The 20,287-nt window shown below is 50.7% G+C and overlaps 1 protein-coding gene across 2 annotated transcripts; it reads right to left on the reverse strand.

Annotated features, from left to right (window-relative positions):
- Nucleotides 1–1,164: 1,164 nt before the first annotated feature.
- IVD (isovaleryl-CoA dehydrogenase) lies at nt 1,165–14,736 on the reverse strand. Of its 2 annotated transcripts, XM_061180510.1 has the most exons (13): nt 14,535–14,736; nt 12,632–12,721; nt 12,343–12,394; nt 10,112–10,281; nt 9,067–9,160; nt 8,726–8,862; nt 6,905–7,001; nt 5,491–5,584; nt 4,928–5,009; nt 4,132–4,236; nt 3,948–4,020; nt 3,459–3,538; nt 2,856–2,937 (listed from the first exon to the last, which is right to left on the reverse strand). In XM_061180510.1, the coding sequence occupies exons 1-12, from the start codon at nt 14,685–14,687 to the stop codon at nt 3,498–3,500; spliced, it is 1,188 nt and encodes a 395-aa protein (XP_061036493.1). In that variant the 5' UTR covers nt 14,688–14,736; the 3' UTR covers nt 2,856–2,937; nt 3,459–3,497. The 2 variants fall into 2 exon arrangements, with proteins under 2 accessions (XP_061036492.1, XP_061036493.1); XM_061180509.1 differs by lacking the exon at nt 3,459–3,538 and having other exon boundaries at nt 1,165–2,937.
- Nucleotides 14,737–20,287: the final 5,551 nt, after the last annotated feature.

Consider the following 20,287-nt stretch of genomic DNA (forward strand, 5'->3'; position numbering starts at 1 on the left):
AAATAAGCCTTTAAGCTATCCTAGTTTAAAACCCATGCACATAAAACAAACACCACCCCCACCAGCAAAAAACAAACTGGCCTTTGTTCTGAATTTCTGTCCTTTCTACTTTTTAAATTGCTAAAAGTGGCCTTTCTTGTATGAAACGATACAGATAGAGAGTAGCCGGCTTTTCCCCCCCTTAATGTCCTCATTTGGCAGAAGAAAACGTCGCTGAGCCCTGTGCATCCTGAAATACGAGACTGGGAGCCTCCAGTCCAGAGCGCCTTGCCTTTGCGGCCGGCGGCCGGCAGGGGTCAGGCGAGCTCCACGCAGGGCCCACGGAACCGCGCCCGAGCCCGAGCCCGAGCCCGAGCAGGGCTCCGCCGCGGGTGCGGCGCCTCGCGGGAGGGGGACAGAGGGAGGACCCTGGACCCTGGACCTGTCCTAGGCTGGGGGTCGCGACTAACGGTCCTGGGTTAGCCGGGCGGGGCGTGGACTGGGCGTCCGCCCCCAAATAAAAAAGAGGCGCCCTTTCTCAGCCCCAACGCCTAGCTGACGCCAGCGCTGGCTCCACGTCTGGGCGTGGTCGGTTCACCTAGCGTTTTTTCGGGTACCGTGGGCAACTCACCGGTCTTCGGGAAGCGGGCCCTGCGCAACCTTGTCTCCTGCACCGGGTTGTCGGGATCAAGGAGCTAATATGTCAGTATGAGACTTGAAAGGTCTATATAGGTGAGGGATTGTCATTACCAGGTTATATGGGTTTAGAATTAGGACTCGGGCCTCTGCAGGCGTGTCCTCTAGGCCCCAGATCAGCTGTTCTAAAAGGTTGCCTGTGCCTTATAATTACCCCTGGGGATGTGATTAGGTCTGGGGCCCATCCAGGAATCTGGGTTTTTTACAGGTTGCTAAATTCTGATAAAGGGTGTGCCCAGACCACACTTGGAAAACCATTCCCTTAGCTTCTGTTGCCATCCGACGGGGCAAGCAGTAGGAAAACAAAGAATGGGATGGTAGTCAACAGGGGAGCTGGGCTGATAGTGACCTGCCTAAAATTGGAGTGGAATGAGGCAGCCCCAGGAAGGAGTGCTGGCAGCTGGTACTGCAGAGTTGCACAATGCACATAAACAACCCCAAATTCCAAGAACCAGTGCCCCCTGCTCTCCCATCATTCATGACTCAGGCTACACTTTTTTGGCTTTATTTTATAACATTTCTATTTCACATATAGCATTGGGAGAATAATCCTCCTCCCCAAGTTGGTGGCAGAGCTCCGTTACCCACACTGACTGGATGAAACATCCCATTCTGAACGTCTTCAGGCTGTTCGTTCCAGCTACACTTTATAACCAGCAAGACCACCATTTTAGCCACATTCATCTCAACATAGTAGGGAGCAGGGTGGGGAAGTGCAGGGATAGGGCCACAAGCCCCTTAGGATAGGACTGGGCTGGGGTTGGTAAGGAGCTAGCTCCACCTGTCACAAGCATCAGGCTGGGAACAGCTCTTGGCTATAGGCCAGGACCAAAAGTCAGAACAGGCGTCGCTGGGCTGAGGGCCAAGAAAACCAGTTCTCTTTTAGGGAATTAGATGGGGTGGGACAACCCAAAACTGTCCCACTCTGACTGTGATCCATCCAGGCGGCCATGTAGTAGGGCCCCAGGCTGGCATTCTCAGAACCCCTATTTCTGCTGATCTGGATTCTAGCTCCAGTTCTGACCTTGGGAAAATCAAATTGTCTTGATCTTTCAAAAAACATGGGGATGGTTTCCAGAAACTTACGAGCTTCCTTCTAGCTCCAAGACTCTTACCGCTCCCTCCTTTCTTTAAAAAAATCACTGGGAGATCTGGAAAAGGGAGGTTGAGAACTCCTCTATCCTAAGGGCTGATTCCACCCCTGTGTCCCCTATCACCAATGAGCAGGCTGAAGGGCCAGAAGCAGGACCTGGACCAGCCACTCTCCAAGGACATAGGGCTGGAGCCAGACAGAAGGCAGTAGCAAGTAGACTGCTTCTCCCCAAAAACACCAGTTTCGAAGCAGATGGGTTTGCTTCATGAAATGTTTAATACAAAATGGCAGCAGCCACTGTGCAGTTGTAACAAAATTAGCCATAGGGTGTCCAGAGAAATGTATGCAGGCAGCCTTGGCTGGAGTTGAGCCAGCCAACCCAGGCCTGCTGCCCAGTCAGCTGTGGGCTGTCACATGGCCAGGACTGGACGGTGGCGGTGGCAGCGTTGTGCTGGAGGCATTGAGCCCCGTCCTTCACGAGCACGCTGACCTCTGCCCCACCGTGGACTCTGGGTGGCACAGGTGTTCTGAGATGCCTATTCCGAGAGCTCTACCCCAGTGGTAGGATTTCAGCTTAAAGAATGAGGGATGGAGGGGCTGCTGCAGAGGGGGTGCCCACTCACAAGCTGCTGGGAGCTGATGCCTCTAGAAATTGACAGAAACAGAGGCTAGGTTTGGGGGGTATTTTTCCCCAGAAAGAAAAGAGGCTACCAAGTTCAGATTAAGGAGAGGGGCAATGCTTCTGGTGTACTTGAGCAGAGGGTTCCCTGGCAGAGGCTCACCAGGAAAAAAGGTGCCCACCCTGGGAGCGGGGGTGGGGCATCAGGCTTGAAGTTAGAGAGCAAGGGCGCAGAGTCACCAAAGCCCTCCCACTGAGCCCCAGAAAAGCCAGCATGCTTCCTGAGGAGTCCATGTTAAGCCACTGCACACTTTTCCTGGGCCGGTGGGCAGGGCCTGCCTGGAGAAGAGCTGCCGCGTCTCTCCTTCCAGAGAAAGGCCTCTAGGTGCTGGGAAAGGGGATGAAGGGTCTTGGAGTTAGTGGAATTCTGCGTTGAAGGCTCTGCCGATGATTAGCCGCCTCACTTCGCTGGTCCCAGCCCCGATCTCATACAGCTTGGCATCTCTCAGAAAGCGGCCCATGGGAAAGTCGTTGATGTAGCCATTGCCACCTGCAGCCATGGTTTGGGCAGAGAAGAAAGGACAACAGGAAAAGTGATGGGCAGTGGGCAAAGCAAGGAAAGCAAACAGAAGATCAAATACATAGAAATGGGCTAGGAGGAGAGACTGATTGAAGAGAAGCAGCAAAAGGTGGTGAGAGGCATCCCTGGTGGCGCAGTGGTTAAGAATCCGCCTGCCAATGCAGGTGACATGGGTTCGAGCCCTGGTCTGGGCAGATCCACATGCCACGGAGCAGCTAAGCCCGTGCACCACAACTACTGAGCCTGTGCTCTAGAGCCTGTGAGCCACAACTACTTAGCCCACGTGCTGCAACTATTGAAGCCCACGCGCCTAGAGCCCGTGTTCTGCAACAAGAGAAGCCACCGCAATGAGAAGCCCGCGCACCTCAACGAAGAGTAGCTCCCGCTCGCTGCAACTAGAGAAAGCCCACGCGCAGCAATGAAGACCCAACATAGCCAAAAATAAATTAAAAAAAAAAAAAAGGTGGTGAGAGGGATGGGGTGGGGATTACCTAATTGTGGGGAGGGTGGACAGGAGGCCGGAAGTCCACTCAGAGTGCTGAGGATGCCAGGCAAAGGTAGGGGAGAACCACTGGCAGACATGGAGAAGGGGGACAAGAAACTACTGCATAGCACTTACTGGGTGCCAGGCCCAGAGAGCTGAAGTAACTTGCACAAGTCACAAAGCTGGTCAGTGGTAGAGCCAGGATTCGAACCTAGGCCGTCTGGCTCAAGCCTGTGCTCTTAACCACTATGCGGCATTGAAGTGAGGCTGTTCCACCTCTGAGGCGTCTCCTCTTCCCCATTTCCCAGTGTCCATAGGACCAGGCTGGGAGGGTGAGAGGGGGGCACTACTGCAGACAGTAGCAACTTGTGGCCTCTGGCAGTTTTCCTCTTTGCTTTCCCATGTCCTCCCAGTAACTGGGGCAGGAGGAGCCTAAAGGTGCAGCTCAGCTGAAGCACAGGTGAGGAGTGGGGAGTAGGGAGTGGGGGCCACTCACCCAAACACTGGATGCCATCCAGGGCTACCTGTGTGGCGCACTCGGCTGAGTAAAGAATCACCCCAGCGCAGTCCTGTGGGAGGAGGTTCCGTGTCAGCAGGGCCCCCGCCAGGGCCACACGGAGGGGAGGGGGCCCAGCAACCACCCCTGCCCCGGCGTGCTCTCCTCTGGGCCCGGCCCTTACCTTGGCGGTGCAGTACCCCTCATCACAGGCCTTGGCGACATTGTAGACGTACTGCCGACAGGCCATGAGGCGGGTGTACATGTCTGCCATCTTCCCCTGCATCAACTGCACACAAAGGGAGCCCACGGGTCAGTGTGCTGGAGACACACTCCTCTCGGAATCATTCCCTAGTTACCAAAAGCAGGTCAGCAGTAGCAACCTGACAGCTGGGAATGGGGTCCCGGGGCACAGAGAGGAGGTGGGACTTGCTTAGGATGACAGACATGGTAGCGGGTCTGGAGTTAAGGCCAGAGAGCTGCTGCTGCATTGTGGACCTGGCCCTCCACTCACACGACCCTCATTACCGACCGTCCCGCAGCCCAGAAAGCGTGACTCAAAATGCTACTCCCTCCCCACAATCTGCTCGCTTCACCCTCCAACCCTACAATGCCTCATTCATTCATCTCAAACAGGAAGGGAGGTGACGCGAGATGAACTGCCTGACCGCTTTCAGAGCCAGGTAGCATGCTGAGGAAGCCCGCGCCCCAAGCATTCAAACTCATTTTTTTGTTTGTTTTTGTTTTTTTGGCCATGCCACGAGGCTTGCGGGATCTTAGTTCCCTAACCAGGGATCGAGCCTGGGCCCCCTGCAGTGGAGGCACGGAGTCCCAACCACTGGACCACCAGGGAATTCCCTCAAACTCATTTTTTTGACGAAGGATAGTAAATGCCCACAGCAAGTGCCCTATTTGTTCATTTGTTAAAGAAAACCTGAACCCAACAAAAGAGTGCATCTTAACAAAACCATTCCACTCACCTGGAAGTGGCCGATCTTCTGGCCAAAGGCTTCCCTCATGTGCAGGTAGGGAATAGCGTGGTCGAGGATGGCCTGCATGATCCTACGGGAAGGAGAGAACACTGGCGAGGGGCCTCGCCGTCGCCCCATTGCTGGTTGGGGGGCAAATGCTAGTGTGGAAAGGCCTGGGGGGCAGCCCAGCAAGACAAGGAGCTGGCATCCCAGGGAGGAGAAAAGGAGCGTGAGGACCCTTGTCAGCCCTGCTCAGTCACCGCACTGACTGCCCAGCAGTCAGTGCCCCTTCCCCTGAGACCAGGTGGAGTGGCGGGACCCTTCGTAGATGATTAGAGCTCAGGCGTCTTGCTTCACATCTGAGTAAATAAGCAGGGTGGCTCCTCAGGCCTTTTGTCTGTCACCCAATGATACTTGCCTTCAATGCAAAGAAAGTAAACGTGAGAGGAAAGGTAATTTTTTGTCTCCAGGAGATAAGGTACAGGCTCCCATCGGCCCCAAGGGGAGGGCTGTGGCACCACCTGCTGAGGAGGCTACAAGAGCCCAGCTCCCCCCCCGAGCCTCACACTCACCCGAGGGGCCCACCGGCCAGCACCAGCCGCTCCAGGTCCAGCCCACTCATCAGCACGTAGACGCCCTTACTTTGATGGCCCAGGATGTTGGCAGCTGCAGGGAAAAGTGCTGGTCAGGGGCAAGGGGGCTGTCCACAGCCTCCTCACTTTTAGAAAAGTTGCTGGGTTTAGTAACGTGGCTCTCTCACAAGGCATTAAAATATGTTACCTGACCTTCAACTAGGGCTCCAGGTGAGGGAAGGGATGGAGTTTACCACTTCCAGTCAGAAGTGGAGCTTGCTAGTGGGGACATGCTCTCCTCACCCTGCCCCCAACACACACACCATCCCCAAGACCAGACACACAGGCCCAATCCTTAGATCCTCCCCTTCTCTTCTTGAGCTGCCTTGGATGGGAAAGAAGAAAAGCTAGTTTGGTCTAGAAGTCATCCAACCTCTCCCAATTTTTTTTTTTTTAACACACTTGTGTCCACAAAGGAACCAGAGAATTACTCTTTCCCCCAGGTTGAGTCTGCTCTGGTTAATACTACCCTCCACCCTCCCCTGGGTGGTCCATGGAAGAGCCTGGCCAGGAGATGGGCCATTCGGTGCTGGTGACAGAAACTGCTGAACACCTCCCCAACCCGAAAGCAAGGACACTGGATGGCCTGGGGAGGTGTGGGCAGGAAGCTGAGTGCGAAGAGTTGACACCACTGACCTGTCTTTAATGCTAGTGGAGTTTTATCCTTGCCGACAAAGAAGGCTCTGCACTGATCATCCCTCCCTAGATGCTCCTTATAACTAAAGCACACTTTTCTCCGGTGGCGGATCGTGGGGGAGAGGGATGGTTTATGTCTCAGGCACAGAACCATCCTAACTGGTGATCAAATCTGTGCCCTCTGTCTCATCAGTGCATGACAGGGATGCTGGCTCTCTCATGATGTGGCACACTTTCACTTACACTTCAGGGGAGAAATACTTATAAACTGAACTGCCTTCCCTTCACCGAGTCCAGCTTCCATCAGTTTATTTAGATGTTTTTTTAGCATTGTTAATGAATACCTCATACAGGCTGTACAGGCAAATGTACATACAAGGAAGTCTGAAGGACGTGAGTGGGTAAGGGCAGATCTTACCTTTCTACTCCAGATACTGGAATACCAGCCCCAGGCACAGTGTGTGGTCCACATAGGAAACACCACCCTTCCCTGAAGCCACAGTAGGGCATACAGCTGCAGGAGCTCTGGCCGGGAAGGACAGCTGTCCAGACTGAGACCAACACCTATGGGCCAGTGGGCAAGGGCACAGTGGCAGGCCCACTGTCTGGCCACATACCATTGGTGAGCTAACAATGGTGAGGCTCTCCAAGCCAGAGATGGGCTTTCTCAGCGCATGATGGGGTCAGGACAGGGGCTCCCTCATTCTCAGAGACTCACCAGGAACCTCGCAGTCCTCAAAGATTAGCTCACAGGTGTTAGAGCCCCTCATCCCCAGCTTGTCCAGCTTCTTGGAGGTGCTGAAGCCTGGCATACCCTTTATGGGAATAAAAGGTGGCCCTGATTACAGAGCAGTCCCCAAGGGGGCCAAGAAAAGGGAAACCCCTGGGAAGTAACCATCTTTCCATCAAGTCCCTGTATTTGCCTGATACACCAGCGTCTACTCACCAGGCCCCCACTCTGTATGCGACCACCCCATTTCTGAAGGCACTGCCCCTAACACTCCACCCCAGCCTCCCCTGCTGCTGGCTGCATTCTCCCCAGTTCTCGCGAGACCGGTTCTTTCCCAGTGAAATGCCAGATCCCTGGGGCCCTTCTGACCCTTCCTGGCTTTGGTTCCTTTCCTTGGGGGAAATCACTTCTTTTTTTTTATTTTTTTAAGATTTTTTAAAAAATTTATTTATTTTTATTGGCTGTGTTGGGTCTTTGTTGCTGCACACAGGCTTTCTCTAGTTGCGGCGAGGGGGGCTACTCTTCGTTGCGGTGCGTGGGTTTCTCCTTGCTGTGGCTTCTCTTGTTGCAGAGCAGGGCTCTAGGCGCATGGGCTTCAGTAGTTGCAGCACGCGGGCTCAGTAGTTGTGGCTCGCGGGCTCTAGAGCGCAGGCTCAGTAGCTGTGGCACACGGGCTTAGTTGCTCCGCGGCACGTGGGATCTTCCCGGACCAGGGCTCGAACCCGTGTCCCCTGCGTTGGCAGGCGGATTCTCAACCACTGTGCCACCAGGGAAGCCCGGGAAATCACTTCTAAGACACTCTCCCCAGTCCACTCAATTCCTTTGCCCCCTTGTTCCTCTGCCACCTGTACCTAATGGAGTCCCACCCGGGGTTCAACTCAACCACCTGTGTGCTCTGACCTGGACTAATCAGATGCAGACCGCGTTGGCATATGCCCATCAGAGCACTGCCAGGTGTTGCTTCCCTCTCCTCTAGGAGACGAGAGCAGTGTGACTCAACCTGGAGAGTTCCCATCTCAGCCACGCCCTTTGGGCTACTCACTTTTCTTGTCCTCCAGTCCCATTCTGATATACTCTCCCCCTCTCCCTATGGAGGGTACTGCAAATTTTTAAAACACTCATTCATGAAACTCTCTACCAACTCCCCTGCCCCCATGGTCCCCCCGCCCTCCCAGGGGCCCTGGCCTCCTACTTCATGACCATTAGGCAGATGGTTCCTCCACCATCACCGTCCCCCACCCGTGCCTCTTCTCCCTCAACTCACCATTGTGCTTTGCTCACTCTCTCTCACACATCTCACTTTCTCCCTCTCCTATTTTCTTTTCTCTTTACCAAAAAATTTGCTCAGTTCTCTCCCATTCCTAAAAGCAAACTGAAACTCCCAACTTTTCATTCTAACTCCTGCTGTCTCCCTTGTGCTTTTACTGACAAGACTTGGAAGGTGCAGTCTCCGGTCTCCACCTGCATCCTCAATCATACCTTGGGCTCCCGTGGCTGCTCTCTCCAAGTCCACCAGTGACACCCTGATTGTCAAAGCTGGTGGCCTCCCTTCAGTCCTCATCTTCCTGGACCTCCAGACAGCCTGGCTCTGTGGATGGCTCCACCGTCCTCAGACTTGACCCCTCCTCCCTGAATTCCACTTTTTGGCCACCCTCCTTTCAGTCTCCATTCCCACCTCAGCCCCATCCCAGGAGGGAGCCTTGGCAGAGCACACAACCCTGATGGTCTTTGCAATCACTTGAAGGAGGTCATCTCCAGTGCCACTTTCAGGAGATAAAAGCCTCCCGCCATACACTCCCCTACACTCACCTTCTCCACAATGAAGGCTGTGATGCCCCGAGAAGCTGGCACAGCAGCCAGATCTGTCTTGGCATAGACAATAAGGACATCAGCATCAGGGCCATTGGTGATCCAGAATTTGTTGCCATTCAGGACATAGTGATCTCCTAAGGACAGGAAGTTGGCTACTTGCATAAGCTGTATGGGCCTGTCTCAACCAGTCAGTTCTCCAGACCTTCTGTTGAGCAAAAAGCTGTCCAGCTGGCAAGTGCTTCTAGAAACCCAGCAGAGGCCACCTCCAATCACTGCTCCCTTACCCCGAAGGTCTGTACCTCTGCCCACTTCAGCTCTCAAATCAAGGGGAGCCTCACCTTTCTTTTCTGCTTTCAGCTTCATGGAGACAACATCGGAGCCAGCATTTGTCTCACTCATGGCCAGGGCTCCGACGTATTCACCACTGATCAGCTGCAAGGAAAACCCCAAAGGGCCTTGTTATGACTTCAGAAGTACCCTGCAGGGGCTCACTGATACCATGTCTTGCCTGGTCACATGACACCCCTTCTAACTTCTCTCAGATCCGGGCATAGGTAAAGTCCTAGAAGAGAAGCCCCATACCCACAAGCCTGAAGCTTTCTCTTCTATTCCCATTCCCTTTGCAAGGGAAGCTAGTCCTAGGCTTTCATTTCTTAAAATGCTCAGTAAATGTTGTCCAGTGACTGACTCAGGTGTTCTGGCCCTATTTTTAATTTATTTTTTGGCTGTGCCATGTGGCTTGCTAGTCCCCGACCAGGGATCGAACCCACGCCCCTTGCATTGGAAGCACGGAGTCTTAACCACTGAACCACCAGGGAAGTTCCTATTTTTAATTTTTTTGATTGAAGTATTTTATTTGTTTTTAGTGTCATATTTTAGTTTTTTATTTTTTAAATTTATTTTTCATTTATTTTTGGCTGCATCGGGCCTTCATTGCTGCGCGGGATTTCTCTAGTTGCGGAGAACGGGGGCTACTCTTCGTTGCAGTGCGCGGGCTTCTCATTGCGGTGGCTTCTCTTGTTGCGGGGCACAGGCTCTAGGCACACGGGCTTCAGTAGTTGTGGCTCGCGGGCTCTAGAGTGCAGGCTCAGTAGTTGTGGCACACGGGCTTAGTTGCTCCACGGCACGTGGGAGCTTCCCGGGCCAGGGCTCGAACCCGTGTCCCCTGCATTGGCAGGCATATTCTTAACCACTGCACCACCAGGGAAGCCCTAACTGAAGTATTTTAAAACAAATCCCTGACCCCTTCCTAGCCCTATCAGTTTCAGGGTAGCAGCATGCTACAGAAAGCAAGGCTGACCAGCCCTCCCCAATGGGGGAGAAGCTTCATGGCTGGTGGTTGCACCATGCAATCAGCGTGTTTCTCCATCCCCATTTCCTCACCTTGGGGAGGTACTTCTCCTTCTGGGCCTCGTTTCCATTACGAACAATTTGGTTAAGGCAGAGGTTGGAGTGGGCACCGTAACTGAGACCCACTGCTCCAGAGACTCGGGATATCTCCTCCATCACCAGCACGTGTTCCAGGTAGCCCAGGCCGGAGCCGCCATACTGAACTAGGGGTTGGGGTTGGGGGCGCAGGGGAGTGGAAAAGGCAGCCCAGTTAAATGAGGACACTGAGAGGAATCTTACATTTATTTGCAGTAGAGGAACACTCTTATAGCACCTATTCCAAGTTCCCTCTAGCAAGGTCAACAGGCGGATGCTGTGGACCCTGCTTGCAAGCTCACAGAATTGGTTTTGCCTGCTGCTGCCTCTGGTCAGCTGAGGCATGGTTCAGAAAACAGTCATTGCAACTCCTGCTTTATCCCAAACATTTTACCAAAAAAATTTATTTATTTGGCCACGCCACGCAGCTTTTGGGATCTTAGCTCCCCAGCCAGGGATTGAACCCAGGCCCTTGGCAGTGAAAGCGCAGAGTCCTAACCACTGGACCGCCAGGGAATTCCCTATCCCAGATGGCCCTCTTAATGAAGACAAGAAGACCTGAGCACCTACTGTTTGGAAAGCTATAGAAGTGCCGACGCTGATGAACAAATGAAGCAAGAGGACCTGGGGTTTATCAGAGAAACACAAAGAGGGAAGGTCAAAGCACGAAGATGAGATACAAAGCAGAGGATGTGCATGCAGAAGCCCTGAGGAAGATGAGAGCTTCATAGCGTAGGTTTGGACCTAAAGAAGCAGGGCTGGTAATGGAACAGGAGAGCTGCAGCCTGAGAGGAAGTCTGGAGAGGGCAGAAGAGATGCTGGGAGGGAATTTCAGAACTCCTCATAAAAAATGTGGTTGTTTTCCTTGGCAGCAGATCCAAAATCAAAGAGGCTGGGTTACCTGGTGCCAGCCTTCCCGCCCTCCGCCCTGCTGTCTGGGTAAACCCTGGAAAGGCCCTCTGTGTATGTTCACTCTAACCAAGAAGTCAGGCTGGTCCTTGGCTCTAGGGAAGGGTTAGCCCAACCCGCACGACTCCAGGAAGGAAAGCCCACAGGCAGGTAACATTAGAAACTGCTACCAGGACACCATGTGGAAACCAGAACTCATATCTGGCTTTCTTTTCAAGGTTCTCCCTGGATAGGGTTTTCATCTGATTCCTAACTGCCTCTTTCTTCCATTAACTAGCATCTGATTCAGAAGAATATTCTTTGTGGGGGCTCATAAACCCCCAAGACACGGTGGGAGAAAGAGTCTTGTTTGAGAGTTCCCAGCAACCTTCCCCCTACTATTGTATGTTAAGATAGTCTAAATTAATTTTTAAGTGGTTACATCATCACTCATGATGTAACTTTGTACGATCAGCTTAAATCCCAGGAACTGTCTCCAAGTGGTGAGGGGAGGATGTAAGGAGAGAATACTGTGGTCCACCACTACTCTAATGCCCAGTGAACACAGGCCAAAGCAAGGTGGGCTGTCCAGGCTTTGGCTGGCGAGGCCACAGGCTAACCTCTTTACAAGGCACCGCAAGCCAGGCCTGGCCTTTGCTCTAGAGGCCAACGTCTGAAACAAAGCCCACCAGCTCCCTGCCCTCTCCCCCTGGAAACAAGTAGTAAGACCCACAGGGGACTCTGGACAGGCCCAGGGACAGCCTGTTAAATACATCATCTGGCCACCTCACTGTGGAGGCTCAGACAGGCATCCCTCTCCCCTACACCTCCGTCTGCTTCCAAATGAGCTCTAGGGCCAAGCTGTGGGCAGAGAACACAGGTATCCCCCACAGGAACACACTGTCCTGAGTGGTACTGCCTCGATGCTACTGGTAGGGCAGAGCTTAGGGATTATGCGAGGCAGTAAGACTGAGGTACTAAGACCACTGCTTGATCTGGAGTTTTCTAAACTCCCCAGATCACCTGGGGGAACTTGTTAAGCATGCAGAGTTCAAGAGTCTGGGTGACCCAAGTGAACCACACTGACCTAAATCCTTTGCCTTGTTAACATCACTGCCTAGAGAAACAGAAGAGTTTACTCTTCTCTGGGTTGACAGTCACTGGGCACTTTCTCAGCTCCAAGTGGGAAGAGACTCTGGTTTCTCCGAGTATGATCTTTCTTCTCCTTTCCTGCTTCTTTCGGGAATGGTTTTAAAGGGCATGCAAGAAAAGTTCTCTGTAGGGAAAGAAACCATACTCACCAGGGGCTGTGACACCCAAGACTCCCAGGTTCCCCAGCTGCTTCCAAAACTCCTGCCAACAGAATAGAGTGAGTGTAGTGGGTTGTGAGAAAGCAGCCAGTCACAGGGGCCTGGCATATCTGGAACAACAAGACCCAAGGGCTTCAGAGAAAGGGGCTGCATTCTTAGGGAGCTTTCATTTACCAGAAGACTGTGAGAGCTCTGCCAGGCAGCAGTGCAATTCCCAGACCATCCCAGCCCAGCTCCCAGTCTGCCCCCCATCCCCCTCAGAGTGTGCCCCACGACTCACTCGCAGGTTCTTGAACTCATTGCTCCGATCAATCTCCTGGGCATGGGGTGCCAGATGCTCCTGAAGGAATTTAGCCATGGTCTGACGAAGCTAGAGGGAGAGAGGTGGACAGATGCTGCTGAAACGGTACATAGTTGCCCCTGAGGACAGCGTCTCCACTACTGAGGACACCTTCAGGGAAACGGGACACAACTAACCTCACCAAAGAGCATCAAACTGAAACTTAGAGGCCCCACCAGTTTATGCTTCCTCAGAGATGATCTTCCCTTCTCTTTCTGAAGATTATTTATTTATTTTTATTTATTTATTTATTTGGCTGCGCCAGGTCTTTAGTTGCGGCATAGGGGACTTTTTAGTTGTAGCCTGTGGGATCTAGTTCCCTGACCAGGGATTGAACCCGGGTCCCCTGCATTGGGAGCGTGGAGTCCTAACCACTGGACCACCAGGGAAGTCCCTGAAGATTATTTCTTAAATGTCACTCCCCTACATAAATCATTCCATGGCTTTACATGGTCCTTAAAAGACAAACTCCTTATATATGTATATGTATAACTGAATCACTTTGCTGTACACCTGAAACTAACACAACGTTGTAAATTAGCTATGCTTCTTTTTTTTTTTAAAGATCTAGCAAGTCTTGCTTTTTTTTTTTTTTAAAGAGCTCCTGACTTATTTATTTATTTATTTACTTTTAATTTTTTTGGCTGTGTTGGGTCTTCGTTTCTATGCGAGGGCTTTCTCTAGTTGTGGCAAGCAGGGGCCACTCTTCATCGCGGTGCGCGGGCCTTTCACTGTCGTGGCCTCTCGTTGTGGGGCACAGGCTCCAGACGCACAGGCTCAGTAGTTGTGGCTCACGGGCCTAGTTGCTCCGTGGCATGTGGGATCTTCCCAGACCAGGGCTCGAACCCATGTCCCCTGCATTGGCAGGCAGATTCTCAACCACTGCGCCACCAGGGAAGCCCCGCTTCTTTTTTTTTTAACCATTAAAAAAAAATTAAGACAAACTCCTTACCCAGGACTAGAAGGCCCCGTGTGAGGTGACCCCTGCAGCCTATCCAGCATTCCCCAGTACCTTTCTCATCCCCCACTCACTGTGCTCCAGCCACGCCCCCTTCAGTTCTTGGCACGTGTCAGGCTCCTTTTTGTCCCTGAGCCTTTGGGTAAAAGGGATTATTCAAAAGAGATTAGAAACTCCTTTTGGCAGGAAAGTTTGAGAACTAGGATTGAACACTTTCTGCCTGAGGTGATTCAAAGCTCTGTCTGCTGACTGTAAATGCAAGTGGACTTTGGGGTTCTGGGCAAGCTCGGGTACTTGCTTAGAGCCACAGGAGAATCACATTCCCCAGGAACTCCAAGCCAGTGTCCAAGTGAACAGTCTCCTTCCTCCAGGAATGGCTCTGGTTCAGCCCCATTTGTAACAACATCTTTCAAGTTTTTTTTCAACTTTGTGGTTTGACCCGATAGGTTGAAGAATTACAGCACGGGCTACACTGTGCATTTCAACTCCACCCCCAAGGTGTGTATTTGAAAAAGATTCCGTGGTGATGATTAACCAGGTTTGAGAACCACAGCCGTAGACAGTATTGAGGTGTAAGAAGACTTCAGACAGATTGAGGGCCCTTTTGCCACACGCGGGTAGTCCTGCCAATCCTCCACCAAAACACCCCCCGCCCCACCATCCCCGGTCTCCCAGGAGCGTTCCTATCCTCGACTCCTCGTGTAACTCCGGCAACCAGGCCTTGCTGCCGCCACAGAGGGAAGACTGGGGCCCGCGGCCGCCCCCGCGCTGGCCCTCCTACAGCCCCCGGATCACACGCCGCGGCTGGGTGGGCGCTGGGTAGAAGAGCGCCAGGGAGACCACCGAGCACGGAAAAGGGGCCGGGAGGGGGGTCAGGCTCCCTACCTGCTTCTGCTCCTCCCTTAGCCCATTGATTGCATCGTCCACGGGCAACAGCGAGTTGGCCCGCTGGGTAATCAGGCCGGCGAGAGGCTGCAGTGGCGGCCGCGGCCTCCAGCTCGCCACGCGCCGACCCAGTAGCCAAGCTACAGTCGCCATCTCGGCCTTCTCCTGGGAGCCTGAGCCCCAGCAGCTGTGAGTGAGTCCTGCGGCGCTCCACCAATCCCCGGCTTTGCTTCCGCCACCCAATCGGCGAGGGGGTGGGTCTCCAGCAGCCAATCACCCTCCACTGTCAGAGGAAGGCCGCGCTTTCCCCGGCCACTGCACCAGCCAATCAGCGGTGACCGCCCGCGGACCGACGCCCTGCGAGGCTGGTGTGCTTGCTGGGGGAGCTGGTCCTGCAGGCGTCACGTCAAGGTTGGGTCTTTTTAAAGTGGACGAGTAGGAAGAGTGTCTTCTTTTTTGAGTTGAGGATAAGTATTCCCCCGGTGTTGAAAATAGCAGTTCCTAACTGCAGACATCTGTGGGAAAGCAAGTGTTAAAATAGCAAACGGAAAAGCCCCGAATGCCCCTTGCTTGGCAATACATTGTTAAAGAAAATCTGGCAAAAGAGCGCTCGCTCTAGAGTGCACGTTGGTTATAACTCAGTGAATTTGCTTTATTATGTAACAAGGTTTGTTGACTTCGAGTTTTATGGGAAAGGGGTTGTTAAGGAGTTGCTGTCTTCCAAATTATTTAATGTACCTAAGAACAAGAGTCAGGACTTATTTTTAACAGGGGTGGGGTGATGGTGGACCGAACTCAGCTGCTCGGGTTCAGCTGCTCCCCGCTGGAAAGACAAGTGTTGGCTGGAAAGGACGGGTTGCTTTATTCAGAAGGCAACCTGGGGGGAAGGCAGAGTCGCGTCAAAGAACCAACTCTGAAGAGTCTGCTCCACCATGAAAGTTTTTAAAGGGAGAAAGGGGGGAAGCCATTCGCAGTTAATCATTTGGGGAGGGGGGATCAGAGTCTTCCTTATCTTCCACTAAGTGCAGACTTTCTTCTGATTGGTTGGTGGTGGGGTAACAAGGTGGTGTTTCAGGAATCTGGTGCTCAGCCTGAAGTTACCATCTTCCACCTGGGTGGGGCCTTAGTTCTAGCAGAAGAACTCAAAGATATTGTTAGGTATATTCCTGGTTTCTGGGGGAACCAGGACCCTGCTTTATTGTTGTACTATAGTTTCTTGACTGCTCCTCCTTTGTTTCTGCATTCCCTCTTTTTTCTATTTAGCAACTGTTTGAATCTGCCCTTTGGCACTCAGGGAAGGTCTAGGAGGCTGAGGCCTCTTTCCTACAAACAAGAAACGGGGACACAGAAAGGATTTGTACACAGAAGGGCCTCACAGGGTCCTGCTCCATTTCAGGGAGACAGGAAAGGAAGAATGGTGTATGAGTGGAAAGAGGAGAGCTGACAGAATTCAGCTTCTATCCCCTTCCCTGCTTTGCTAATTTCCTTCTCTGTGGGGCGGTCAATGCCCTTGAAGAGCTCATCTCAGGTAGTTTAGCGCCCTGAATCCAGGGACACCATTGCAGTCCTGCTACTTAGATGTGGAAGTTCGGGCAAGTTTCTTTTTTTTTTTATTAAATTTTAATTTTATTTATTTATTTGGTTGCGTTGGGTCTTCATTGCTACACGCCGGCTTTCTCTAGTTGCATCCAGCGGGGGCTACTCTTTGTTGTGGTGCGCAGGCTTCTCATTGCATTGGTTTCTCTTGTTGCGGAGCTCGGGCTCTAGGCACGCGGGCTTCAGTAGTTGTGGCACGTGGGCTCAGTAGTTGTGGCTCACGGGCTCTAGAGTGCAGGCTCAGTAGTTGTGGTGCACAGGCTTAGTTGCTCCGCGGCATGTGGGATCTTCCCAGACCAGGGCTCGAACCTGTGTTCCCTGCATTGGCAGGCGGATCCTTAACCACTGCACCATCAGGGAAGTCCCTCGGGCAAGTTTCTTAGATCTTTTCAGACTCTGTTTCATCTTTTTTTTTTTGGCCAAGCCACCAGGGATTGAATCGGGCCCTCAGCAGTGAGAGCGCACAGTCCTAACCACTGGACCGCCAGGGAATTCCCTTTCATCATCTTTATTTTTTTTTTTTTTAATATTTATTTTATTTTATTTTTGGCTGCGTCAAGTCTTAGTTGTGGCATGTGGGATCTTTGTTGCGGCCCGCGGGATCTTTCGTTGTGGCCTTCAGGCTTCTCCCTGGTTGCAGCGCTCGGGCTCCAGGGCGCATGGGCTCTCTAGTTGAGGCACGCGCGGGCTTAGTTGCCCTGTGGGATGTGGGATCTTAGTTCCCCGACCAGGGATCGAACCCGAGTCCCCTACGTTGGAAGGCAGATTCTTAACCACTGGACCACAAGGGGAAGTCCCCCCTTTCATCATCTTTAAATGAAAACAATACCACCCATTGCAATGAGGAATAAAGGAGATTACATATTTAATGACAACACTTTGTGTTCCTTCTTACAGTGCCCCATTCATTAGTCCAAGGTCTCAAACACAGCTAAGGCAAAAGCCAGGCTCTGTCAGTTTGTCCAGACCAAAATGCTTTCTTCTTCAGCTCACTGCCTTTCATATCAAAGGTCCCCCCACCCCCAGGTGGAGAAGATTTTCAGAATAACCTGATATAGATTGTGGGCAGGTTCTCTACATTTCTGATGATCTGCAGCCTCATGTTTGCGAAAATCTTCCATAGGCACCTTCCAATTTATCTCTTGGAGCCATTCCTTTGCTTTACTTTCAGGGACTAGTAAATGTACAAGCTGGTTCAAGTTTGAATATCCAGGCTCATAAGTTCTTACTGTAAGATGAAATTGTTTAGCAAACCCCAAGGGATCCTGTGAACAATCTGGAAATTCCTTAGTTAAGGCCTTAAGTTCTGTCCTAGTCCAAGGGTGTACAGGTAAGAGCAGGTTTCTCCCTAAAGGGGGTGGCTATTACTTTAGGGCTGTCTTTATCCTTTCCCTTAGACTCAACAAGTTCTTCCTTTGAGATTAGAGGTGGAAGAGCAGAGGGGTCAGCATAGGGGAGCTCAGAAAGAAGAGGATACAAAGGAGCCAAAGGAGGAGAGAAAGGAGGAGAAGCAGTGATGACTTCTGAGGTCTTTTCTAATCTAGTCACCATTTCTGATAATTTCTGATTTGTCTCTCACAATGAAGCCATTTTATCATTCTCTCGTTTTGAGGCTTCCAGGTACCAATTAAAATGTCTCCATTCTAGCTGTTTGATCTTAAGCTGGCTTTTTCTAATTTAGTGTGCAAATAAAATTTACCAACTTAGGTAAATCGAAAGTGCCCCATTTTGGCCATCTCAGGGACAAATGATTTTTGGTCAGACCTTCCCATTAAGTTAAATGCTTGCAAGCGTCAGTTTCATGGGTGTTATACATAAACCCAGCTGGGGTTCCCATAGGTGGCTATTCATCCGGGAGCTGTTTGGCCCGTGAGGCATGATTTCCCATTATTAATTTGGTAGTCTGGTTCAGGTATGAGATATGATCTGAACAATTTTCTGAGGACAGTGTGGTGGGCTGGATGTGCACTGCTTCTGAGTCTAGCTCCCCAAGGAATTACCCTTGAGTCGGTTTGACTCTCTTATGTGTCTCGGTTTCTCCCTGTGACAGTCTAAAACTGTCATGGGTGCGGGGAGTGCTAAGTTATCAGCTTCTGTTGCGCTCCCCAGATGAGCAGTATTTACTTAATGGTCGTAGTGGGGTTCTCTTGTAGGACCACTGCACATAGTAAGGATTGATCCTCAGACACTTCTGCAAGGTCCTCAGTCACCTGAGGACGCCTTGTGGCCAGAAGGAGCAAAATGTCCCTTTATTCTTCAGAGCTGAATAACTCAGTCTCTCATTTCACTAACAAAAAAGTTTTGTTAAGACCCGATATCAATTTACCCCTTTTTTTCCCTTGATTTAAGCCGAACTTAACAAAAACCAGCTACCTGTGTTTCCCTGGACTTGCTGTCCAGATCCCCCTAGGACCCTGCCTAGGAAATTCCTACGTGCCCCTTAAGACAAGTAAAAACCAGCCCAAATAAAATTTTCAGGATCATCACCAAAACAACGAGATCTGGGTATTAGGAGAACTCACCAGAACACCTGAGAGATGCTGAGAAGCCGGTGAGGCTCAAAGTACCCATGCTGGTACTGAGTGCGGGTTTGAGGCGTCTTCCAGGTGTCCTCTGGTCTCTGGTATCCTGCTGACTACACCAAGCATATGTCGATGAAAAATTAATCAATAGCCAATCTATGAAAGAAATGGAAAATTTTATTTGAGCCAAATCTGAGTACTGTAACCCTCAAATTTGTGTTCCAAGAACTGTTCTGCCTGTTAGAAGTCAAAACACAGTTACGTAAGTTTTTTGAGACAGAGCCGTACATTAGATGACGTATTATTGACAGTTTACACAATCCAGATCGGCAAGTGCAAACTGATGGGTCATTGTGACCCCTTTACAAGATCAAGAAGAAATGTTGTCTTTTAAGGAGTTGTCTTGTTCCTGCTAGAAGGATGTTGCTGTTTATGGTTGAGCAGGTATTTCTGCCAGCGGGGAAGGTTTTGTGGAGGCAAAATGCAGATACACAATGCACAGTAGAGGGGAGACAGGAGGCTAAAGGGCAGAGGAAATTTTTTTATATTTAAATTTTTCTTGTCTTGCCATAAAATGTGAATTTCATTTCACACACCTTATCAAAAATTGTTTTGGGAGAGTAATGAAACAGGAAGCCAGATTATCCACAGGTGAAAGAAGAAATCACAATGGAAATTAGAACATATTTTGAACAGAAAGACGAATAATGAAAATAGGACATAGCAAAATTTGGGATGCTGCTACCTGGCCCTTACAGGGACAATTTATTGTTGTTAATGCATATACTGGAAAAGATAAAAATTGAAATGGAATTACCTTATCTTCTATTTTAAGAACCTAGAAAAAGAACAATAAATTAATGGGAATTCCCTGGTGGTCCTGTGTCTAGGACTTTGCATTTCCACTGCTGTGGGCCCAGGTTTGATCCTTGGTCGGGGAACTAAGATCCTGCAAGCCACGTGGCATGGCCAAAAACATAAAATAAGAAACTTGTTGTGATAATCATTTCATGATGTATGTAAGTCAAATCATTATGCTGTAAACCTTAAACTTATACAGTGCTATGTCAGTTGTATCCCAATAAAACTGCAAGAAAAAAAGGTGCTATGGTAGTGCCCCATGACCTCCTGCCTGCCCAAGGAGTGGCTCAGGAACTAAGATCCTGCAAGCCATCCATCTTTCACACAGTGCTAGATTCATTTTTTCTAAATCATTCATTATGGTGATTATCTGCTCAAAATGTGTCAGTGATTCCTTATTGCCTAGGTTCATGGTTCCCAGACTGTGAGCCAAGGCATCCCTAGGCAGCAAGCTCACTGGGATGCCACGGGATAAACTTTTGGGGGAATCACAGTGATACATGACATGTTAGACCACATGTGAAGTACTGGCTCAAAGTAGGTCAGTTTCAACATTAGATCATGCTATGTTCCTCTCAAACAGGATAGGAAGGTGGTAGTGTCCAATTTGATTCCAAGGCTTGAGAAATTAAACTGTGCCCCACATCCCATTAGTAAATAATTGTAGTTATTTAAAAATAAAAATATTTTCTTTAGATTTATGTGTATTATTTTTTCAAATACCTACTAAGTTGTTAGGACATAAGTGCTTATCGTTTGGATCTAACTACTTAA

The sequence above is a fragment of the Eubalaena glacialis genome, chromosome 2 (genome assembly GCF_028564815.1).
Source record: "Eubalaena glacialis isolate mEubGla1 chromosome 2, mEubGla1.1.hap2.+ XY, whole genome shotgun sequence".
NCBI classification, from domain to species: Eukaryota; Metazoa; Chordata; class Mammalia; order Artiodactyla; family Balaenidae; genus Eubalaena; species Eubalaena glacialis.